The 25726-nt window shown below is 36.0% G+C and overlaps 1 protein-coding gene across 4 annotated transcripts; it reads right to left on the bottom strand.

The window, feature by feature from the left end:
• Nucleotides 1-1485: 1485 nt before the first annotated feature.
• HOS1 (ubiquitin-protein ligase) lies at nt 1486-25299 on the bottom strand. Of its 4 annotated transcripts, none has more exons than XR_015181921.1 (11): nt 25040-25299; nt 15269-15659; nt 14865-14999; nt 14593-14765; nt 8772-9182; nt 8518-8676; nt 5871-6398; nt 4606-4743; nt 3095-3810; nt 2247-2634; nt 1486-1859 (listed from the first exon to the last, which is right to left on the bottom strand). XR_015181921.1 is itself a non-coding variant. In XM_086454954.1 (11 exons), exons 2-11 carry the CDS (start codon nt 15825-15827, stop codon nt 2460-2462), a joined length of 2865 nt encoding a protein of 954 aa, XP_086311080.1. In that variant the 5' UTR covers nt 15828-16199; nt 20136-20455; the 3' UTR covers nt 1975-2459. The 4 variants fall into 4 exon arrangements, 3 of the variants coding, with proteins under 3 accessions (XP_086311080.1, XP_086311078.1, XP_086311079.1); XM_086454954.1 differs by lacking the exons at nt 1486-1859; nt 25040-25299 and adding exons at nt 15789-16199; nt 20136-20455 and having other exon boundaries at nt 1975-2634; XM_086454952.1 differs by lacking the exon at nt 1486-1859 and having other exon boundaries at nt 1975-2634.
• Between the last annotated feature and the right edge of the window lie 427 nt (nt 25300-25726).

Here is a 25726-nt window from a genome sequence, read left to right as displayed (position 1 = left end):
TTTACAATATGGTAGTTGAAGAGATTGGTAGGGGATCAAGGGTTTGTTACTAGAGGTTGAAGATGAGGGCATTTTGTTCATTTTCATTAGTTTATAAGAGAAGAAGGTCAAGGGGCATGTCATCAGCTTGAAAACATGGGGGTATCTCAAATACTCACCAAAAAGAGGATGGTACATAAGTTCGGACACCCCCGTTAACAAAAAAAACAATATATATTTTTTTGTATGAAAAATGCTAAACTGACTTCCTACATCACCACATGCTGACATGGTGCTGTGCACAGAGCCATAGATGATTTTCCTTGAGATATGAGTGATAAGTATTTATGATTCTGTGCACACCGCCATGTCAGTGCAGTGTAGTATGTGGTCATTGTAGAATGACTCTTTTGGTACGATGGTTCACTAAAGAGCTCATATTGTAGAATGACTCTTTTGCAAGTTGACAAGTCATCAAAAGACATGGTTTGTTCTAATTCTAAGGCTTTTTTTTTTAAATCTCCTCTAAAACTGTCTTGTTCGTGAATGAGACAAGACGTCAAAACCAGTTTTAAAACATGGGCTGAACTAAATAAGATAGCTATTAGCTATTAAGATCTATAAAGTGATAAATACTTTGGGCTGGACTCGAAAAGCTCTTATTTGCCAATAGAAATATGGGCCTTCTTTCACACTTGTAGACTGATTAGATCTTCAAGACAATACGATTGAATCTTTTCTCTCATTGAAAGATCCAAACGTTGCTAGTCTTTTACTTTTAATATTATATTCTCTCTTTTTTTTTCCTTTATCCTCTCAGAGGCTACTTCCCTCCCACTTAAATTGATTCCCTCAAAAATAAAAATTTTAACTCCCCATTTGCTCGCACTGTTAGCTAATGATTATGATCATGTAGTGATTAGTTTCGTGCCACCCATTAAGATGGGAAAATTAGAAGACCGACTGATGTAAGCATATAATAACAAAGTTCAGATTTGGCAATTACTCAGCAAAGATTCAATTTGAACTAATTCTGAAAATTTTGGCCAAATTTAGAGAACTAAATAAATGATGTATTTTTGGGTTTCCCAAACACCATTATCATCTGCAACCTCTAAAAATTATATACTGCCATTGAGACTTGAAGATAGAAGAAGAACATCAAATTTTGAGCTTGAAAGGTGAAAATGATATCTTAGTCAACAAATTAGAACATCCATTACTTCATCAGTTTTAATAGGCTGATCCCCTTTGAAGATTTTTTTACGAATGTTTGAAAATTACAATTCGGACCGGGTTATTCGGATGGATCATTTGAAGATTTTTTACGAATGTTTGAAAAATACAATTCGGACCGGGTTATTCGGATGGATAGATTATAATTTACAGCATCTTAATCTTAGATAGTGTAAACTGATTTTCCAAAACCCAGAATATGTTTGGCTAATCTTTTTATAAACTGATTTCAGAATCTGTCATCTAGTCAAGGAGTTGAATAATGTTTGCCAAACTCAATTTGCCCTTTCTGTCAGGTGTCACATACCCAATGTCTAACTGGCTGTTTTGACCTTTAGTTGACCAACATACCAGATGCAACCTCACTGGTTAATTCTAGCTGTTGAAATAGATCATTTCTTGCTTCATAGATTCATATTTCATAAAGCCATGGAAGAACTCTCAAAAGTCAAATGGCTAGTATCTGAACTTAGTCCATTGGCAAGAAGCCGAAGTGATACCACATCGAAAAAACAAAAAAAAAAAAAAAAGGATTGTAGTTGGACAATTAATTTACCTACGGGAGTACAGGATCCACATTCCATTCCAACTACTCGCATAGCTCATAATTAGCCAATGATGACTCATGCTTGGCCCATCCTCCTCTGCAACTCCAAATATTTTAGGTTAAGGCTTTAATAATGACAATGATGATGGTCATGAAAACAGACAGACAAGCAACGACTCAAAACTTGCATAAAAATACAAAGAGGGGCAACATACAGCTTGAAACGATCATCTTTCCTCTTCGATCCCAAATCAAAAGATCACAAAAATCTTTTCCCTCTGGTCCCGAATCCAAAGATTCACAAAAATTTCACTCTTTGGACACAGTTAAGATGATACAAAAAAAAATTGTCTTTCAAGGGAGGGGCCAACCAAGCCCTAAGCCCTACATCACTTTGTTTTCACAATGAATCAACCAGAGATAGGAGAAACACAAAGGAACTACATTCACTCACTCGTCATTGTAAAATAAAAGATAAATGTACCTTGTAATTGCTTTAAATCCCTTAGGAGATCTGTCTTTGTAAAGTCCACTCCATTGATCACTGAGAAGAAGGAAAGCAATTGGATGCTAATACCCTTTAAAAATAATACTACATTCGCATGCTCTTCAATGATTTCGAATTTAAAAACCTCCTCTGATGGGTTACTTAGTGACCGCAGACCATTACGGGTTATGGAAGTATACAAACATCTCTTCATCTTCTAGAAAACCTGCTTCTTCTTGTTCCCCTAGTGGGCGTCACAGAGGAAGGTATGGCAATAATCCTCTCTGGGCTAGGCTCTTCTTCGTCCTCACTGGTTTCATCAGATCTCCATCTCGGCCCACCATTCATGTTCATGTCTTCAATAAGGCTCTCTCTATTTCCATTGCTGGCCAAACAAAAATGAAATGTGGGCTAAATAACTTTCACTTGAACAACAAAAGTTTTCTCCTTTGGTGGTAAAACCCCAAGAAAAACATCTTCCTTGGTAAAATTTTGAATAAGGGTCCTTGAGCTCAAATGGATTGCCACATTGGCAAAATCCAACACCACAGCCCTCTAGATTTCATGGAAAAACTCAGATCCCAAGGTTTTGAAAATGGACGGCTAATGAACTTCCTCGGAAATCCCATATTTAAAATTAAAATTCAACGGTGAAAAAAAACATTTTTTTGAAGAAAAAATTAAATTTCAAAGTTCTTAGAATTTTGTTCTCTACAACCCAGCGGCATCAGATCGTGTTTTGGATGCCACAAGGTGAGCTCAACGACCCTTATTAAGAGTTGAAATCTTACTAAGTAAGGCCAGATGGGACTCAAAACAACAAAAGCTAATAATAAATATTTTACCTCCAAGAGAGATCCATCGAGTCATCTGTCGAATTCCCCATCCAGGGTCTATCTGAAGGGGTTCTTTTCCCTGACACAATTAAGTTCAGATCACGGGCACTGTTGCCAGGTGTACTCATTTGATCGGCAGATTTTCTGCGGGGTGGATGCATATTTTCAGCTTGGTTAATGAAGAAATTTGACGATACTTTGTCAAATTGGTCATCTCGAAGGCGATTATTGCGAAGAACCCTCGATGAACTTCTGTTCACTTCTTTCAGCGGTGTACTACTCAGAGGACTAACAACATGACTTCCAGGGGTTGGAACATCCTCAAATTGGAAATTTTTCTTGATCCCAAATTGCTTTGAGATCAGATTGTCTTTGTTGTGTGGAGTAGATGTACCTCCAACGGGTGTGAAGAACCTTCCATGTAGAATAGATGGAGAGCGATAGTTACCAAGTTCGAAATGAGAATTGTTGATGGATCCGCTCAATTTTACTGGGGTTTCAAAAGCTGAAGTTTTCTTGGAAGGAACGGTAGGGGTTTTCTGGAGAGTTAGAGAAGAATCAGCGGTCAAGGGAACTAGTAAACTGGAGGAATGTGGAGGTTGAAGCTCCATAAGATCCAATTTTGAAACCATTTCTACTTCTCTAGGAGAATGGCCAACATCAGGCAAGTTTCCAGTCTTTACTTCTTGTTGTTGTACTTCAGGCAACAATTCGATGCATTTATCCTGTCAAAGATATTTAATTTACAGTTCAGAAACTCATCGACATGGAAACTCGAGCAATTTAAGTTGTTCTAATGAATAGGAGTCTTAAATCTAGTCTTGGCCAATAAGTGGGCACATTGACTTAAATCAAATTGAATCAATTTAACTAAGCTCATGTTTTCTGGCACATCAAGCATCCAACAACACACACACACAGGCGCATGAACTCAGTTAAACTATGTCAATCGATAAAATCCCGTATACTTTCCAAAACCTGTTTCATACCCGAATCCAACCTTTGCGCTGGGACAACTTTCTTCCTATATCCAAAATGACTTAGCATGAGAAAAGTCTCTATATTGGTCATCTTAACCACCTTTTATTTCATTTATAAATCTTTTATAGATATATATGTATGTGGGAAATACTAACGTCAAATACCTCATGGGGACGTTAGCATTCTCCATCACATTCACTTTCCAACAATACCCCTACCCAATTTGTCTTTTAGTGAAAAGAAAATGGTATGTTGGTCTTTTACATAATAAATGTCCTTAGCATTTGTTATAAATAAGGCATTTAAACCCAAAGACTAAAATTCCCTCAACATATATTATGTAAAAGACAATATTTATTTATGTAAACAAGCATTTATTATATAAAAGACCAACATACCCTTATCTTTTTAACTAAAAGTCAAAATGAACAAGAGTATTATTGGGAGATGAATGTGATGGAGATTGCCAATGTCCCCATGAGGTCTTCGACGTTAACATTCCCCTTCCCCTATATATACATAAGTCATAGACCACTTACAACCAATCCTGCTCTCCATTGACTTCTAGTTCTTATCCTGCATACAACTTCCTCGCTAGTAGAACTCTTTGAGATGAAGTCTTGCTCCAAGTTCTGAAGTTTCTGATCAACTTGGTATGCATCAATGTATCGAAATCGCTGAAATATTAAATACACTTTTATGAGATAAAGTCTTTAATCATTTACGAATCAAAAGGGGGGAGTCTACAGTTAATGTCTAGTCTTATGCATGAAAAAAGGATGACGACGGAAGAGCAAGGCAGGAAGTTTTAGGGAGAAAAATAGTGAGAAAACTGAAGTGTAGACAACTAACCAGTTAAGCACTCAAGTTGAAAAGAAAATATGAATAACATACTCAATACAATGGGCCACAAGTATGCTTCTAGAAGCTAAATACATGGACCTCCTAGAAAAATATATGCAACAACCAACAGAGATCAATTAATATCTATGGACAAAACACGGATAGATGTGTCAGTATTCGACATATAAATGAGATGTTGGACACATTAACATTGGAAAGCCAATACCATAACATGACTGTAGGGTTGATTTACTATTTCAGTATAAAAAATATTGTACTGAAAAGATCAATAGAATTCCAATGAAACTCTAGTGATGATACAAGTATTGGCTAAAATGGGTAAAACAAAATAGCTGAACTAAAATTTGTCTTAATATCTGTGGATCCCATCTGTTTCTGATATCTATATACAACCAAGATTTAAAATGCTGCTTCTTTCAAATGTACAGCACTTCGAAACATTGGGACATTCAGATTTATTTTTAGGCGCTTAGCATGTATTTAGATTGGGATCATGAGTTGATATGGTTAAAAGATAAGCCTATTAGCTTTGTTCATTAGGTTCCTAGTGAGGCTCTCATTCACTACTACTTAAAATATTTCTGATTTCTTGGCCCCATAATTCCTTCTTATTGAGGAAAAAGAAAAGAGGTAGAGGTCGAACTTAGTTCAAATTCTGTACGGTGATGGTTATCTTGAACATCGATTTCTTTATCTTATCTAATATATGATAGCCTTCAAAGAAACAAAAAAAGATACTACAATCAACAGATCTCAACATTATAGTGAACAGACCTTCAACACAGGTACTACCAAAAGAGAGAACTATATGTCGATTTAAAAAAAAAAAAAAATCCATTTATTACTAAATGGCTGCTTTGTGAAAGGCACACTGCACAATATGATAAACTAAACAATTTATTTTTATGATTTTCAACTTAAAATAGGACTAAGAAGTTACCTGAAGATAAAACACAACAAGTAGACTGCCAGAAGTTGTAGAAGGGTCTTCAGTAGCATAATCAAAGAGGCATTTGTGGAGATATTTTTCCTCATCAGAATTCCATGGCAACTCTATCATTCGATCTACCAAGTTTCTTCGAATACATAGACAACAAACTTCAGTCACCAAAGCCTCCATTCGATCGACCCAAGTCTCCTGTTCACCTTTTAAATCATTTGGAAAGACCGGGGAAGATCTATGCTTCAATTTCTCTTCCTTTGCTTGCTGGCAATATGTCCTCTGGTACATAAAGGCTTCTGTCAAGAGTCCACATTCAACTCTCGCCCGAACCGCCGTCACAGCCTCACGAAGAGAGACCAATTGTGTTCCATCATGCTCAGAGTTTGCATAAGCACATAATCCATCACGTCCGGAACACCGTAAAACCATCAGAGCTGCATCAGGATTCTGCCTTTCTAACAGAACTTGAGCGATCTTTGGATGTGTTGTTGGGCCTGCAATTTCTGGGAGGAGGCGACAAGCTTCCTAACAAGAAAAATGTGAAGAATAATTATCACGCGAAAACAAGATCAAGAGCATAATTGAGATTCTACAAATCCAAAACAGTCCAAACATTGTTATGGATGCAGTAAGCACAATAATCAAGGGCTATCAGCATGATATTTTAATGCTATGAAGTTGTTCTGATCATGTCATCACAGCATACAGGTTAAGCAGTTCCATCCCAGGGGTCCTACCTAGCAAATTAATGCTATGAAGTTGTTCTGACCGTGTCATCACAAGTCACAACAGTCTTATTAAGATCCTAGAGTTTAGGACTCCCATACAAAAAATGACGAACCATATTGAGGTATGAAGCTTAAGATTCATATATGAATTGCATTGTAAAAATCATGAATACTAGGATTCAACTGTGTTATGCTTTCTGGTTGGGATACAGTTTATTTAAATCAACCCCTGCTATGTATTATAGCTTTTTTCAGGATTATATAACCACCTCACTTTTTGTTTCTTCTTTCCCATGAACATAACTTTCTGTGGGACCTCTTCCTTTCTTTTGGTGAAAAGTCTTGGGCATATTCAGCAGTGTATTGCACACTACATACTCTATGGAGAAACACAAAAACAAATACCCATAATGAAATACGAAAAATTTAGGCCACTCCTAATTTTCATGTTGTTTTTCTCAATTTGGAGGGAAATATTTGTGATTTCTACAATCCAAGCATTTGAAACCAATGCAACTCATTATTCTATGATATATATGTAATTGTTCTCCATATTTCTTTTATATCTAAAACAGAATTTGACATGTGGGATTGGTTACAAACTTCAAATCATCCAGCATAGGATAAGCCAAAGGACACACAGAATAGTTGTACAGTTACCCATTCCCCTTGCACCACAGCTCATAAGTACTGCTAAGCCGTTAGTAGGCCATCCTTAGAGGGCTGCCTCATAATATATATCTTTTATCCTTATCTTTTCTTCTTTAAAGATACGCTCCATATTATATCTTTCACTGCCATGAAAAACAGCATAACTGAATTTTAATACAAACATGATTCCCTCAACCCATCACACAGTCTCATGAAATGGCAGAAATATAAAAAAATCAAATTCTAATCAATCAAACCAGGGTCAAACCCTAAACCTAAGCAAAACAACCTTACCCTCTCTACTTTCAAAACAAATATATGTTTAATTCTTACACAAAAGTGATCAAAACAAGTATCCAAAAATAAGAATTCCTCACCCCACAAATCTTCCCAGTGAACGAACCAAATTAGCAATGCCTACCCTAAAACTAAGCCTTCCTTTAACACCAAACTTCTGCTTCTAGAAGCAACCTTAATCATCCAACAACCTCATGAGATTCATTTTTTTATGAAATCAATTCAAAAGACCCATCTCCTGTAATGGACAATCCAAAGCCATTTGCGATGAAGAGCCAAGTTGGCGATATTCAACATCTGATGAGGATCTGAGCTCTAAGATAAAATATACCTCTCCCTTTTAGAGGAAGATCAACAAAGTTTGAGATACAAAATGAACTCAATGAAACCGGTTCTAACTTGAAACAAATATCTGTTACATTTGAATTAAACCAATGAACCTATAAAGCATGGAAGTAGCCAAAAGTTTAGCTAACGGGAAGGTTGAACACCTAAATTCTATTGAGATTTATATATATATATATATATGTATCTATGTATTATAATGAGAGAAGGCAGAGTAGAAGTGGTTCGACAACAAAATTTGGATTCCAAAATGCCCCCACCTTAACTTTTAAACTTAATATACTCAGCGACATTTTGATCAAAATTACAAAAAAAATCTTTTTTATTATGTAATCTTCAAAACTGCCCTTTAACTAACATTCCAAATTACAAATAAGCCCTTCAGATACATGTGCTTTTGCACATGCCATCTCCTAGTATATATATATATATAGTAGGTTGTATGCCAGGTGAGCACTATCACCCTAATGCACTATAACTTGATTGTGGATGGACCTAGGTCGGTCAGACCAATGTCGCACTTTCAAGGCATTGAAGGACTACAAAGGATGAATGAAGCACCATAAGACTCAACTATCTGAGATCTGCAGATCAGAGAAAAATTTGAAATTGTACAAACTTACCTGCAAAGCACGATCTGTGTGGTCATCCAAGAGACAGAAAGTCAAAGATTCCAGTAGTGAATGCCGAGTAATACCAAAGGAAGCAGCAAAATCATCTATTACATATCTCCACATCTCATCAGGCATTGTCCAATGCCGATCAAACAAGTAGTACAGAAACTGCTCCTAAATTAAGGGAAACAGAAAAGAGAAAACTCAAATCTAACGGGAATTAGTATATAAGCAGAAGTATTTAAAAGAAAGATGAAGGATACAATTGCTCTCTTTGCAACAACCAAATCAGAGCTTCCACATAAGAAGAGGATATCAGTAGCAGCTCGCAAATTTTCAAAAGGATAGCATCCTGTAATCCCCTCTATCTTAGACCTGAAAAACGATGATGAGCCTCCATCCTTCACCAAAACCATAATTTCTATTTCCTTTCCGATTTCTTGCCCATATCCTTGTTCTATCTGAAGATTTGAAAGTGCATCTTCAATGAAGAGTGTGGACCCATTTTGTTGGGCAGATTCTGCAGAATTATTTATTAAGTCAGGCCATGAACGGTTAACTGCAGCTGACTTCCTTTCACGAAAGAGAGAATGCCATGACGCGTAATGAGGATAGCGGGATTTAATGTTCTCAATGAACTGATTCCTTATGCACCAAGTCATGATCTCCAAATGCTGAAAAACACAAGCCAAAGTCAAGCAGAGAAAACATAATCAAATTTTATGCTGCAAGTCTGCAACATTCACAAAGTTCTTGTCAGCATATAAATCATCTCTTCCTCCACGGAGCTCACTGCTCCCACAAAACCAAGTAACCAACCAAGAGAAGATTTAGAAGAGAAAAGTCAAGTCTCATAATGAGATCTTGGCATATATTTATAATCAATAAGGGAATGGACATAAATGCCCTTACAAAGAAATAAAACTAAATAAACTAATTTTAGTCAAACTAGAACTGACTATTCTAATATTTCCAATACCAAGATCTAGTTGTTTTGCCGCAGTAGATTACTCTCATACACCAATAATAAGGTAAAAAAGATTCAGTAATGGTGATAGAAATAGAATTGCTTTTTATGTAACATCAAAAGGATTTAAGGTAATAATTATTTTAAGATTAAAGAACATCTAGGGGTTCTGAAATTGCATGTTGAGCATCGAAATATAGTTCTAAGACAAACTTATGTACAAATATGTATCATATGAATGTGTGTGCCTCATGCACATGTGGTAAAGAAGCACTAACACAAGTAAACATCAATTAACTGAAAATAGAGTCTAAACTGTAATACTACAATAGTAATAGGTTGTAACCTATAAAAACTGAAATAAAATATGTAATAGATTGTACAAAGGTAACATACAAATTTAGTTCACTTATCACAAAACACAAATGCACATGAGCACAATGCAAACACATGAATGCAGGCACGCATACACACGGATAAATTTGGCTTATATCATATCTGCATGGAGTCGACCACTAAATTCTCATTGCATGCCTTGCAGCAGCTACTATAGCAGCCCCACAACCAGCAAAATAGGCAGGGGCTACAGCTACATGCACCAAAGGGCCTTTCAACCCCAAAATATGCAGCATTGACCCCCGCGGATTGGCAGCAAGAAAACGGCACCATAGATGCAAGATTCAGTCTGAGAGTTTTGCTACATGATGCAAATTCCTATAAGCTACAGGCAAAGATCCTTGCCACAAAGCATGAAGAGGCCTAATGGCCCAGCAGCTTCTAGAACAAGAAGTTGTGCACTTCAACCTACTTATAGAAATGAACAATGACCTAACAAGAAGCATTCAAAATTTAATAAACCAGAAACTGATCAAAAACAAATAATAATAATAAACCAGATGAACTGGACTACCGATTGAGATGGTTTGGTCATGTGCAACAAACTCGATTACAGACCTACATAGAAGGAATGTGTAGGTTGAAGGTTCTAAAAGAGCGGAAGGCCACAAGAAATGAGGATTGAGTGGTGAAACATATACGAACACATAGGAACATATCCACTACTCAAATGCTCATAGTTCCAATGTGCCGGTCATGCCTCAAAATCCCCGTCTATGTTTGGAACCTCCCACCCAGCTTTCACCTGAATGGTATTGGTTCACCCACCTTCAAAGCCACAAGTTTTGCAATTTTATCTTCAAAGCCAAAGGTTTGGAAAGATAGAGGATAGATAAAATAGTTGGGGAGCTTTTCCTACAACCTATTTGGGACTTCCGTAGTTCCATAAGTGCTGATATAAATAAAAACCCCAAAGAACCCAGTGCTTGAAGGATTTAATGAGAGGTTAGTGTCTTGGAAGGTCTAGATATTTGTCTACACGGTATTAGGTAGTTCTTATCAAGAGCACTCTATCAAGCTTTCCACAGTATGCAGAAGTACCATTTAATTTGTTGGGAGACTATGGGCCTGTTTGGATTGACTTCTCCATGTACTTCTGACTCTTGCAGGGAGTCAGAAGCACTTGTGCGTGCGTTTGGATGACTTTCTACCAAAATAAGTACTCTCGTTAAGAGCACTTTAAGTGTTGTTCCACGAAGTACCCATCTAGGTACTTCTCAAATGTGTGTTTGCGGAGAGTAAAAAATCACATCTAAATAACGGCTCTTGGACAAAAATGCCCCCATGAAATCTCCAAATTATACTTAATTTCCACGATAATTCTCAACCGAAATAGAGATTCTCCATTGGAGCTTCAAAGGCAATGGTCATCTTCTCTGCGTCGTCTTCTCCGTCAAAGGCAACTATCATCTTCGTTAATCTCGCCACCGTTCATAGGTAAGTTGGTTTTAAGTTTTTTTTTTTAATTTTAATTTTTTAAAGAAAACTTCATTACTCATCTTCCCCAGATCTAAAATCGTAGGGGTTGACAAGGCTATCAAGAATCTAGGCCATGTATACATACATACAAATACAAATATTAAAAATGTGAATGATGGTGCAAAACTAGAAAAACAGGAGAAAAAATGGCAACAGCATCTCAATCTAAACGTCTTCTTCGTCTCTCAACCAATCTTTCGGCATTTTCATTTGGGTTTTTATAACAGGGTTCTATTGAGACAACAAACATAGGAGAAATTATTTAGGGAGAAGATGGGTTCTCTGAAAGAAGGAAATGGAGGAGAAAGAGAAGAAGAAGAGCCAATTTTGACAAAGAATTCTTAGAGATTTTGTACTCCACGGTGTTAGTTAATAACCGAATTCAACAATTAGAATTGCCAATCAGACTGATTTTAGGTTTATAGGTTCATCAAGAAAGGACCAGAATAATGGCTGATTGGACGAGTCCCATGAGTCACACAAGAGGAGTTTGGTGTTGAGTTGCAATCCAAATCTCTCAAGTAAATGGTCTGAACTCAAGTACTTTGTAGTTTTTAAAATAAGGATCTACATGTGATATAGTTGGCCCATGGTATTATATAAACATACCCCCAACAACAAATTTTCTCCTTAGGTGCAGAATGGTTGAGCATGATCATATTGATTTAATTGAGTACTTTCTCTTAATTTATCATTTATTGTAATTTGACATTTTTCTTCTCTTTTAAATATTTATTAGAATTATAGATATAAAAATTAGTATATTTTTAAGTTTAAAATGATAAGATAACCTTTTTTATGGATAAAATAGTAAGCATTACTTTTTAGGTCATAATTAGTTGGCTTTTAATGTTAAAAACAATAATTGGTGCATAAAAGAGCATTCGGGTCATTTTTTTTTTTTGATAAGTAACATTCGGGTCAAAATTCATAATAGTTTCCAAGCACAAAACTCAATCAAAAGTACTTCTGACACTACTTCTCAAAACCTGCATCCAAACGCACAACACTTATCCAGCTACTTCAGACAATACTTCAAATAGTACTTCTGGCTCCTGTATCCACACGGGCCCTATGTTTCTCTACAAAATCAGATGGCTCGTGAATAAAGAATTTGAGGATGATCTTGAAAAATGATTTTGTCGACTTAGAGAAGAGAATAGCCTTCGAAAGACAGTTATCGCAACAAAGTGTGAATTTAGAAATTCAGGGTGAGGGAATGGGATCCTTGTCTATCTTATGGTTTCAACGTTCGGAAATGTATCTTGAACATCTAGTTCGAATTCTCCAGAAGTATTAGATTTAGAATAAGGAGAGGTGATAGAACCCATTTTTTGGAAGATATTTAGTTAGGTGAATTTTTTTTCTTTTCTTCTACTAAGTAGACCAATTAGGTGAAATTCTCACCTCTATTACATCTTTTTTACTTGGCCTTGAACATCCATTGTTAGTCTGATTTCCTAGCTTCTTTTATGTGGGTGTTCAAGATTCTTTCCAAATTATATTCTTTGCTTGGACTGCTTCTTCAACTAAAATATGAATGGTTGATCACTTAGATCAGTTCTAAGTGGATTATAGTTTATTTCCGTTACATGTGTAAATCTATTGGGGTAACTTTGCATCATCTTTTGCTTCATTGCAATGTTACACTTATTGTTTGGAGTATTTTCTCTTCTCAATTTGAAGCTAGCTGGATCATGCCTAAAAATGTGTAGGGCTTCTTCAAGGTCGGCATGAAACAACTTTCTCCCAAGCGATCGTATTATTAGGAGGATTCTCCATCTCGCTATCTTATGAGGAATTGGGACGAAAAGAAACCACAAGATGTTTGTGGGAGTAGAAGAGGAACCATCAGTTTGTGTGCTTAACATTATGTTTATGGCGTTCAAGTGGTTTAAGCTCCACCCAAAATGTAGTGGTTTATTTTTTGTGAACTTTTTTTCTAAAGATGAGATGCTTCAGCTTATGTTTGGGAGCAAGTAAGGAGGTTTCATTCTCGAGGTTTTTTCATTTGTATGGTATCTGGGTGGGTCATCTCAAACAATTAGAAAGTTTCAGTTTGCCTTCTTTGTACCTTTTATCCCCTTGTCGTAAATATGGCTGAAACAATAGGATCCTTTATACCCTTTCTTGTTTGTTTTAATGGCGGAGGCATTGGAGAGACTACTGTCCAGCGCATTTAACATAAGAGCATTGTCAGGGTTTAAAGTAAATGAGTAAGGCCCACTAATCTCTCGCATCCCGTTTGCCGATGATATGTCTGTCTTCCTGGACAATTCTAGAGATCAATTGAGGTTCTTGAGAGCCCTGCTTTGCTATTTTGAAGCAATTTCAGGTTTACGTATCAATCTTCAGAAACAACGTTTATGGCATTCGTTCACAACAAATAAATGAAATTTAAGGGAGTTTTTACTCAGCCCACCAACTCCCAGGTGGCAATCCAGAAATGATTATGACATGGCAAACAAAAACTGAGCCTGCAGAAGAAATAATACTGCCATAACAAAACACTAAGCACCCAAAATCAAGCCAAACACTGGAAACAAGGCCCTCCTGGTAATAGTAGCTACATTTGGCGAAAATTAACTTCAGGCATCCTGCACAGAGACGCACCATTTACCACAACCTAGAAGTAGAATTTTTCCAACTGAAGCTAGGCATTGGAAAGACGACTGAAAAGTGAGTTCAAATTAGGAGACTGGAACAACTAATGCATTGTATTCCAAATTATTCATTTGTTTGTTATTTAGGCAGAATTATTCATAAAAGGAGCGATTTGGGTGGTGATGTCAAATAAAAGAACAACATGAACACAGACTGGCAACTGAAATTTAAGACTTCAAAAGTACAAATCAAGATCAAAGACCGAATTTCAAATTGAAATGTCAATAACAAAATTTAGTCAACTAGGTCTCAAGAACAAAAAAAAAAATACAATCTCTTTCTAAACAACCAAACGAAAAACTAATAATATGCAGTATGGAAACCATGCAAATACTACAAATCACTTGGAAAAAAACATATTAAAACAAGGAAGCAATCTAACTTGTAAACCCGCTAAAAACTACAATTGGAAATTCCCTGTTCCCATATGACCATAAGCAGGTAGAAGTATAGATCAAAGATATAAAGGATTATTATTTATTACCAAAGCAACAAAATAAACAGATATATATGATCATGATCAAGTAAACTATAAAGATATACAAATCAACTGTTTTAAAATTTTAAAGTATATAAACCTGCTTAGCCTTTAATATGTTCTCCTGAAGGTAGTGCAAGTCATGCTGTGAAGAAAGAGTTCCCTGGATTGATGATTCCAAAACCTCAAGCACATTGGAAATGCCAGTTAGCCTCAATGAGAACTTTAGAAGTAAAGGCAACCTTGTTTTCATTTCTTCTACATCAAGAGTATCTGTTAAAGATGTTAAAGGCAAAATTCTCTAATTTACCAATAGACTAACACAGTAACTCTATGCATTAGATCTAAACATTTCATAAGGCTCAAGGATACAAATTTCCCGGAGATCTGCTATGATAGTTCCAAATGTCCGCTTGCACCAATCCTTGACAACCACTTCATCCAAAAGAAAAGCAATAACAGGATCACTGGAGACAGCACTTTCATCCATACAAACATCTGTAACATCTGTTGATTTTTGTTAAGATAACATTAACTTGTAGACAAGTTCGTTAAATCACGGATGAAGTCCAATGCCTGTCAGAAATCTAACAGTTTGAGAAACGTTGTAGCAGTATTCTAGCTTTTCAAAAGATGATTGACGATATAATTTTTCAAAGCAAAATGAACTTTGTTTAAAACGATGTTCTCCTTTATCTTTTTCTAAAAAAAATTTCAAAATGGTCCATCAAACCCAAATAGGGTAGAACGTGTATACAGAATGTACAAAAGGATACAATGGCAAATCAAAGAAACCAAATTGTTCTCTATGGCAACATCAAACAGGGAATAGAGGCGTTGGACATCAGCCATTAGATGCTTCTCGCCATCTTCTTTCTCTTGAAATCTGTCATCATATCTTTTAGAGATAAGACCAGCCTCCATGCACTCATAGTAAAGACGAAGCCGGAGCCTATTGCCATTCTTTGGTATTGGAATCCTACAAATCGGGCATAGATCACACCGTTGGCAACACTCTGCACATAACGAGGCATGTCCACATGAGTTTAATACATATTGCACATAACGTCCACAGCTCCTCAAGTCTCTGATTGCCCGACAACGCTCAACTTTTGCTTCATTGCAAAGTTCAATAAGATCGATTGATGCTAAATGTTCCAAAGCTTCCTGAAATACATAAATACAACTAGGATAAGGATTCTTTCATATGATGACGGGCCCAGTTGAACAGAAGATGGACTAAGCACTAGTAATTGAGCATGGATATAAAATTTGTGTAGTTTTGGAATCGTTTACCATGCTCAGTTGTAAAGTATCAGGTAGAAACTGTTTCATTGCCACATGTTTGGTCCAGATTTATTGCAATTTATTGCATCCCACACTAGCCCCCACTTGGGGGTGAACCATGACTTCTCCACCAATGAAATCGATTTTTTTTGTCAAATACCAAGAGTGCCATGGATTAACCAGACTGCTTTGGGTATGAACAGATCTCTTTTCTTCCGTCTAGAATTTGTATCTTATTTATGGGCATTATAGTTATTGGGTGCAAGGCACACAATTCTCTTTCATTCAAAAAATAAGCTTACAACGATCCAATACTCATCTTGGCACTGGAAGATAGGTCTTTAAAACTTGTAATTGGGATGGATTATGCAGTGTCCGTATTAGGACGGAAATGCTCAATCCCATCTCCCGTCACTGGTCCTGAGGTCGCTCCGACAGAGGCAGAAGTCAGTTCGGAGTTGTACTTGAAACTGGTATTAGTTACCAACACAGTGACAAAGTCGGATTTCGGGAATAATTTGGCAAGGGAAAATTTTGCGGTTAAAAAAAAAAAAAGGCAAAGTCAAAAAAAATCAGGAACATTAAAAATATATTAGTGACTATGGAAAAAAACAAAAAAACAAAGTACATTTCATTTAACAAACAAATACCAAAAATAAATACATTTCATTTAACAAACAGGATTAATTCACCAAAGTCAGGAATTTTCAACCAAAAAAAAAAAAAGCATTTTTTTTTCAAAACTTTGTGAATTATTCAGTGTTAAATTGTCAATTGACAGTGATTTAACACAGAATAATTAACACCTGTGACAGTGATTCACAGGTGCATTTTTTTCACCACAAACTGGTATATCGAGTATAATCACAGGAAAGACTCAATCTCACGACCTTGAGGAGCAAAAGAGTTGTGAATTAAACGTCGAATTTTCCAAAAAGTCAGTGATTATTGTCATTATTTGTACCAGGCAGAATCGTCCAGAGCACCAAAGGTATAAGCTATCACCAATCTCGATAAATGTATGCTCACGATGTGACAAAGAAAATAAAACATGCACCTGCATTTTTTTTTAATGACATACCTATTTGATTTGACCACTCACAAGCACTCATAACATTTCAACTACTCTCAATCTATCATAAAAGGAGCAAGAGAGAATGAAGAAAAGGGGACTTCGGAAGGGGAACCAAAATTTTATATGTATCATGAAATTTCCCTAGTTGGCTCTTGAAACCCACGGACTTAGTCGAAGATTTGAATGACAAACCCCTTCTCTTACTTTCTTCTCTTCATAATTTGATGTATGTTGGATTATTGTTCCTTGATGAAATAATGATTGTCGGGGTGAATCTCGAGGCATGAATGACTGCAAGATTTTTTACCCCAACTAACCTTCAATTTCCTAATGACACTCTAATGTTTGAAGGTGCACCTAGATTAGGTGAGAGATTTGTACTATTTTGAGGCCTTTTCAAAGTTAACAATATTGAGAAAGTATAGAACATTGAATCTCTAGCAAGTACTATTTTGAGGCCTTTTCAGAGTTGACAATATTAAATGATACTTCATTCTAAGTTATTTCAAATACGATACCATGTCCATGAATTTTATTTTTTGGGGTGTGCTAAATCTAACACTTTGTATCAATGTCAAACGCTAATGCATGTTCTCATACTCACACATTATAGCCCAAGTCTATGCAATTGAGAAAGAAAAAAAAGTTGGTCACTCACTTTTGTAACACAAACAACACTATCTATTAATATATTCAAACACTATACCTAACTCATTGCTTGCATTACCATCTCCCTTGCATACAAACATGTAGTTTCCCCACCAATGTCCCTAGCTTACCTCTTCCACATATCTTATCTCTTGTAGCCATGCAATTTTAATTCTCCTTCTTCTCAATGAAACAAGAGTGTGTTTGATAAGTGATAGTTGCATGTAAGAGTTAGTAACCCGCGCAGGTTTCTAAATTTATTGCGTTTGGAAGGACAACTCGCCAACTCTCAATTTTTCAACCCACTCTCTCTCTCTCTCTCTCTCTCTCTCTCTCTCTCTCTCTCTCTCTCTCTCTCTCTCTCTCTCTCTCTCTCTCTCTCTCTCTCTCTCTCTCTATATATATATATATATATATATATATATATATATATATATATATATATATATATATCCCACATGAATTAGGGTTTTTTTGCTCAATAACAAAGACTTCATTCATCCCTAAACAACCCTTCGATCCTTCTACCATTGTTGATCGTCTCGAATCCAACAACAATGGCGTCGCCTCTCCCACCAAGCACTGCAATCAAACAATGGTGTTGCAAGTGAAACCCTATTTCAAATCCTCTACCTAGCAATCAAACCCTATATGAGGGTTCATTCATCTCTAACTCTCATCATCCACCAAACATTGAAGTTCTATTAACCCTTACTATGAACTTTCAAGAGTTAAATGAACTTTCGATAGTTGAACTTTAGAGAGTTGAACTCTTGAAAGTTCAAGTCTCAAGGTTAACTCTCCCCTTTCAAACACACCCTAACGCCTACTCATTAACTTTCAAAGTCCTAAAATTCCAAATAATCCTATTTCATTGGACAAGCTTATTTACCAAATTAAGTCACAATGTTGGGTGTCTATCCAAAGAACTGTTGAGTTTAGTCCCACATTGGACACTCATTGCCTTGTCTCTCTCCTTATAAGCTCCTGGGCCTCTCCATTCATTGCTAATTGGTTTTGAGTTGGACCCCCAAATTTATCATGGTATTAGTTCTCTCCTCCACGTCACCTAGTTCATATCTCCACGTGCTTTGGCCCAATAAGGCCTACACATACGGAGGCATGTTGGGTTTAGTCCCACATCGGACACTCATTGCCTTGTCTCTCTCTTTATAAGCTCCTCAGTCTCTCCACTCATTGCCAATTGGTTTTGAGTTAGACCCCCAAATTTATCAAGAACACCCTAGAATGAGTCAAGATCAATGACTTTCAATACATGTCATCGGTACACATCATTATCTTAATGGTAAGATGCTACAAAATGGGATTGATAAATATCATTTATTGGTTACCAATATGAATAACATTGTTTTGCTTTTATTTTCTACATGAATCATACTATTTGTAACTTTCTAATTATTTTCTTTGAATGGTGTAATAGCCAACTAAACAAATTATGACTTTTATTCATCATTAAATTCAAACTAAAATCAACTCCAAATTTCAAATTTAAATCATTCACACTGCCTATCTACTTCTACAAGATAATGCCCCTTCTAATTTTGAAAACCAAAGAGAATCGAAGTGTTACGTGATCTTCCTTTCTTTTTAGCTATTTTAGAGAACAATCGTTACTTTGAGGGAACCAACCTCCATAAGATAAGTTTTGGGCTAAAAAATCATGTCTTCATTACCACATCAGGAAGATTTAAATACCTGCCACTACCACTCCTACATTTCAGCAACTACTCCAGCAAGATAACACCCCATAACCCATAAGAAACTACCCCTAAACTACTCAATTACCCATGATCTAACTACCTCCTCTATTTGCTTGCAATTACAACTGAAAGTAAAGAAAGAAGAAACCAAACATGAAGAAATTGAAGAACGTGGTGATCTGAATTGCTGAATTGTTCCCACAAACCTACTACGTGATTAATCATGTAACATTCCTCCCCCCTTGACATAAACCTTGTCCTCAAGGTTTAATCCAAGAAATTGATTCTGCAATTTGTAAATGGGCTCCCATGTTGCATCAACTTCATCTAGACCCTACCATCGCACCAGAACTTCAGTAACAGCACGATGACCCCTTTTTAATTGACGATGATCAAGGATCATTTGAGGTAGTAGTTTGATATTTCCTACATCATCAGTTGTAGGCAAGGTGGATTGGACTTGAACCTTGTCACCCAATTTCTTCTTTAAGCATGAGACGTGAAAGATGGGATGTATCTTTGCATTATCTGTCTTCATTACTACATCAGGAAGATCTAAATACACACCACTACCACTCCTACATTTCAGCAACTACTCCAGTGACGTAACAGCCCATAACCCATAAGAAACCCCTAAACTACTCAATAACCCATGATCTAACTACCTACTCTAACTAACTGCTTGCAATTACAAATGAAAGTAAAGAAAGAAGAAACTAAACATGAAGAAATAGAAGAACGTGGTGGTCTGAACTGCTCTCACAAACCTGCTACGTGGTTAATAACGTAACACGAAGATTCAAATATAGGTATTAAAAAAAAAATCTACAATTTTCAAAAACCGAAGTAGGGTTCTCATGCAAATCGATAAAAAAAAATACAGAGATGTGGATGATGCGAAGAAATGTGAACCTGCACAGCCTTGCTGTTGTAGTTTGGTTGCAAAGGCGAAGGAGCAGGCCTTGTGGCGCTTCCGCCATCATCGAACTTGGAAACCTCAGACCTTCTCTTCTCCATTCGTGAAGTATGAGACTTCTTTCAGAGATGGTGACGCTCTGGAAACCCTAACGAGTAGCAGAGAACCAAGTGGAGGGGAGACGACAAGTCGCTACTACAATTGAAGCTCTTGATGTATTTTTTTTTTTTTTTTTTTAGGTTTTAAGTTATTGTGCTGTGAGAGTGGAGTCTGGGCCTGGGAGCGAGCTTGGTTTTAGCAAGGGGGCGGCTATTTGCACAATTGCACCCACCGAAATGTTTCGGCTCGTTTCACCCATTTAAGTGACTTTTGTAATAAATAAATAATGGGACCGGTTTGGCAGCCCTAAAGTTTGCCAAGTTTGGTATCAAACATTTTTTGTAAATCACTTTTGATGGGGTTAGAAGTTTTGGAATAGGCTGATTTTTTGTGAGAATGATCTCTACGGTGAAGAGATCATCCTCACTAAAAATCAGCTCCTTTTGAATATTCTAACCCTAGTTTACAAGTTGAAGAATCGTGGACCGTCCAATTTTTATAAATCACTTTTGATGGGGTTAGAAGTTTTGGAATAAGTTGATTTTTGGTGAGGATGATCTCCTCATCATAGAGATCATCCTCACAAAAAATCAGCTCATTCCAAAGCTTCTAACCCATATTTTGATAAATGTTTGGCATCAAACTTGGCAAACTTTAGGGCTGCTGAACCGTCCCCATAAATAATATATATATATAGATGCCAAAATGTTTGGTGCTGAACATTTCCATATATATATATTACCATCTCACCTTTTGGTGTTGGCTTATTGCACTGGCCACCGCCTACTGAACAAAAACCCAAAATCCACTTTCTTCATTTTTTTTTTTCTACTTCCTCCTCCTTCATCCACCATTTCTTTTTCAAATTCATCTCTTTCGGAGTTTTGTGGGAGGTTGAACCAATGGAGATTAAATTTTAGAATTTTTTTCAAATTAATTTTTTTTTTTTTTTTTTTTGCATTTAATCATCGAGAAAAATGAAAATCTACTATTTAAATCTTAAAACAACAATTTTAAATTAAAAATTTCGAAGATTTTTTGATAGTTTTGTTTGATAGGCTCAGATTGAATTTGTTTTAACAAATTCGATAAGTACCTACCAAATATTACTAAATAAATTCAGAAGATACCTTCCGAACATTACAAATCGATTCGGTATCGAGTAGAATTTTATCATGTAAATGACTTCGACTCGATTGAAAGTGTTTAAGGTAAGAAAATTATGTAAGGTCAAAGCTTAAAACCCTCATTAAAATCTTTCTAGATAAGAAAAATAAGAAGAAGCAAAAAATGATTCGGTACCTTATAGTGGATGAAATAAATAATTTAGGTTAAGGTATGTTTAATAGGTGTGTGTAAATAGTTATTTATAAATTAAGATAAATATAGCAAGAAAGTGGGTCGAATGAGTCATTTCGGTAACCGTCCCTTTTAATAACTTTTAAAACATGGTCTTTTCCTCTCGTCTTGTTTGTCACAAATACCGAGTTGACTCGACTGAGTTGAAATAAGATAGTTTAATTCATTTTTTTTTTATTAATAATTATTATATTATTAAACAATTACATTTTTTATACAATAAAATAAGGTGGATTACATGATTCTTGGCCAAAATATATTTAGATGATAAAAAAAAACAGGTTTTTTTAATTTTTTTTTAAAACCCAGTTGACTCATTTGATATTGTGAAAATAAGGGATGAGTCATCTTCCCAAACTAGTCAATGTGAAGGATGACCCACATTGATATCCGAGTTGTGACAAGCTGACACCCTAAAACATATGCGATTTGTACACGATTAATGTGGCAAGTGCACAGAATCAAAGATTTTTTTTCTTCAGGATACACAAGGAAAGAGATCTATGCTCTTGAGCACTTTCCATGTCATCATTTCATACACTTTAGCGTGTAAATTTATCATTAGTCTTGATATCCTGCGTGTTTAAGAATAATATCGAAATGACATTGGTGAATTATCATGGTTGTGCATGATTTTTAAATCCATGTTGTGGAGCATGGTTATATAAAAACATGGCTTTTCATCAACTCTTATGTTGTATAAAAAGTTAATGAAGCAATTCAATTATCCGATATCCTAATATCATTATTTATGTTCTAAAATTTTTGGAAGGTATGACCCGGGTAGCGAGCGTGTCAATATGACCAACAATTCACAGTATATATCTTGCTTGGATTCCTCTGATACCAAAGTGATATTTTTCGGAGTCACCTCGAACTATTCCGAGTTTTAAAATCATGCTAGAGAGGGACATTTGAAATGGATATTGATTTGCTATATTCAATGCTATTGAAAGTCCCCTCCCACCAAATAATAATAATAATATAAAATAAAAAGAAAAAATTGGACCACAAGTTGTCAATGAAGCTCGTTAGGCTCAAAACGAATCGATGATTTGATATTTCAGGATCTAGGACGAAGATTTGGGGTTCAATAAGAACACAATTTGACAACTTATTGGATTGGTTATGGATCAATCATGTTCTAATCTGATAAAACGTATTGGAACTTGTAAAAAATGAGTACTACAACCTTTAAAGAGAAATTTGTTGACAAATGATTCCAATTTTCGTTTCATTGATTTGAGAATTGGAACCAAAATTGATAGGAATCAAAATCGGAAAATAATAATAATGATTTTAATAGGAATCAAACTGGAATCGACCCATTGACTCCCTTGTTGAAATCCCTGTAGTGCAAAAAAGGGTCCTTTGTTTTATCTTTCCACAATATATCTTTAGGATTCTGTGATCAAAATCAAGAGATTTTATTGACACACCAACCTTTACTTATAACACATCAATCCCATTGAAATTATCCTCTGTGTGTGTGTGTGCGTGTGTGTTATACTCTTGTTCAAAACACTTCCTGGACTCATGCAAATTAAGTGAGCAGATGCAATAAGAGTGATTTCTAGGTTAATTTTGGTTTTTTTTTTTTTTCCTAATTCCAATTTGATTTGGTTGAAAATTATGTTTTCATATTGTCTTCCCTACGTATGGATGAATTCTTAGGCCAGCTATGATACAATAATTCAAGCTAGAATGGATGACTAATTTTTTGAAAATTGAGTAACAATTGGCAACCAAAACTACATTGGAACCCCAAATTTACCGAGCAATGAAATCAACATGGTGTGATCCCCTATAAGAATTTCACATAGATACAAAATAGTTAAAACATCTATTGTAACACCTTGTTTTGTTTGTCACTATATTAGGGCACTAATTTTGGTGGAGAAAAATAGTTTAGAATTTGGTTTTTGAGGCACACTGGTGATGCACATCTATTTAGGCACAGATGAGTGATAAACGTAGTTGAATAAACCACTAAACCATCTTTAGTTTAAGAGTCATGCTGGAATAACATTGAAATGTACACCACTTCTGACATTCTGATGCAGTGGTGCACACATAATCATAGATGCTTTCTATTCGTATCTCAATGAAAAGGATCAATGGTTACAGAATGTACAATCGATGTACATTTTAATGTTACTCCAACATTATCCTTGGTTTAAATGCTTCACTCAATCCATTTGCCAAGCACAGATTGGCATTACAACAAAACCAAGTTTTCTCTTACTTTAAAGTCTATATTTATTTTCATTATGTCATATCCACATTTTCTTAGATTTTTCTATTATTCTCTTGTGTACTAATTTCTTATGGAAATAGAGAGAAAAAGTTTGAAATAATTCTTGATTTTCAAATTAAATGTTACAGAAAATATTACCTAAAATTAATGATTAAGCCATGCACAAAGCATTATCTCAAGACAAAATTTGTCGCTACTACAGTACCACAATCTGTAAGCGTTCATTCTCCAAAATACAACAACCCACGTTTTCAAGAAGGTACTCTAATTAAAACGTAACTTCGAACTCGACGATGTTATGTGTTCTCATAGTCGAAAATTTGTTAAGTGAAAAAAAATTGTTAGTTGGATTGTTTACTTGACATTCCTTATGCTCTTAGGTTAACAAAATTGGTGTTTAATTGTAATTCCGTCAGTTTAACACATAAGTGACATAGAACATAAACTTGATTGGTGAGCCCATATGTCGAATTTAATATTTAACAGGGGATCACCACATTGGTAACTAATATTTAATATATGGGAGAATGTAGTTCTTGTTCTTCTGGTTGGGGGGTAATCTTCAAATAATAATAATAAATAAATAAAATTTAAATTATCAGCAAATTAACACCAGCAAAGAAAAGTCCTGAGTGAGTAAAAATATATCAATCTACATGAAATTTGTTCTACGGGTATATTGCCACACCAATATTTTCTATGAGGACTCCATTAATTTATTCTTGGGTATCTAAGTAAAAGTTAGTGTGCCGATACAGAAGTGTTATGAACTGTCTGGTTGCACACCACACATTACCAATTGCACTCCCCATCACACTGAAAGATGCTCATTTGCACCCCATTTGGAGGATTAAAAACAAAAAAGAAAGAATTTCTTGAGGTTGGTGTGAAAGGATTTGGTCCCGACTCCCGAAGTATTGTTATTAGTTAGTTCCTCTTGGTCTCGGAGGAATCCCTAATCCATTCCTTATGTTTGAGCCCACTTCCTTCAGATCCTCACCCTGCAAAAGTAAAATACACAAGGAGCGCATTACGCACCCACCATGTTCCTCTAAAGTCTAAACCCCACCCCCAATTATGCGTCCCTTAATGTATTTAAGTAAAAGAACAAGGGTATTTTCGTCTTTTTAAGTGATTCGCAACGATAACTAGGGTTAAAAGGAGGGTCTGAGATTTCAGGAGTACCTTGGTTATGCCGGACGCATGGAGGAATCCGGCGATGGCGGTGGCTCCGGAACCGACAAAGAGGGAGGCGACAAAGAAAGCTTTGAAGGGCATGAAACATGAATCGCTACTGTAACCACGTCTGTAAGATAAAATTCCTGCAGCCAGTTGTACGGTACTTGCAAGGGCCCACCAATTATATCCAACACTCCCATCGCCACCTCTCTCTCCCATCTCTCCTCTTTCTTCTCTCCTCTTTCTTCTCTCTCTTTGCCCTTTTATGTCTCTGCTGCTGCTGCTGCTGCGTCTTCTATTTGGAGGCTTTATCTTTTAGGGCTGAAAACGGGCGGGTTCTGATGATGGGCCGGGCTTTTGGACATTATTGTATTACTACGTGGCTGGTGCCCGGGTTGGGATCTGTTTGGACTCATTAAAAAGCCAAGAATCTACTGGCACACCAAAGTTACTAATAGCACATCAGTTCTTTTTGAAATTTGGGTGTATTACCATTTCAAGTGTTGAATATGCCAAAGTACCAAGGTTCGGTAATTCGTAGCTATTAAAAATGACGACCTTATGAATTTGTAGATGCATAAAAGTGATCAGTGTACCACATGCAGGTTTTGGGAATTAAAATGAACAGTGTACCGAAATCAGAATTTCGACAAAAGTTGCACAAGTTTTGGGGAAAATCCCTTGCAATTAAGT

This window comes from Akebia trifoliata, chromosome 10 (genome assembly GCF_017979445.1).
Source record: "Akebia trifoliata isolate Shusen 1 chromosome 10, ASM1797944v1, whole genome shotgun sequence".
Taxonomy (NCBI): domain Eukaryota; kingdom Viridiplantae; phylum Streptophyta; class Magnoliopsida; order Ranunculales; family Lardizabalaceae; genus Akebia; species Akebia trifoliata.
This window is presented reverse-complemented; position numbering and strand designations above follow the sequence as displayed.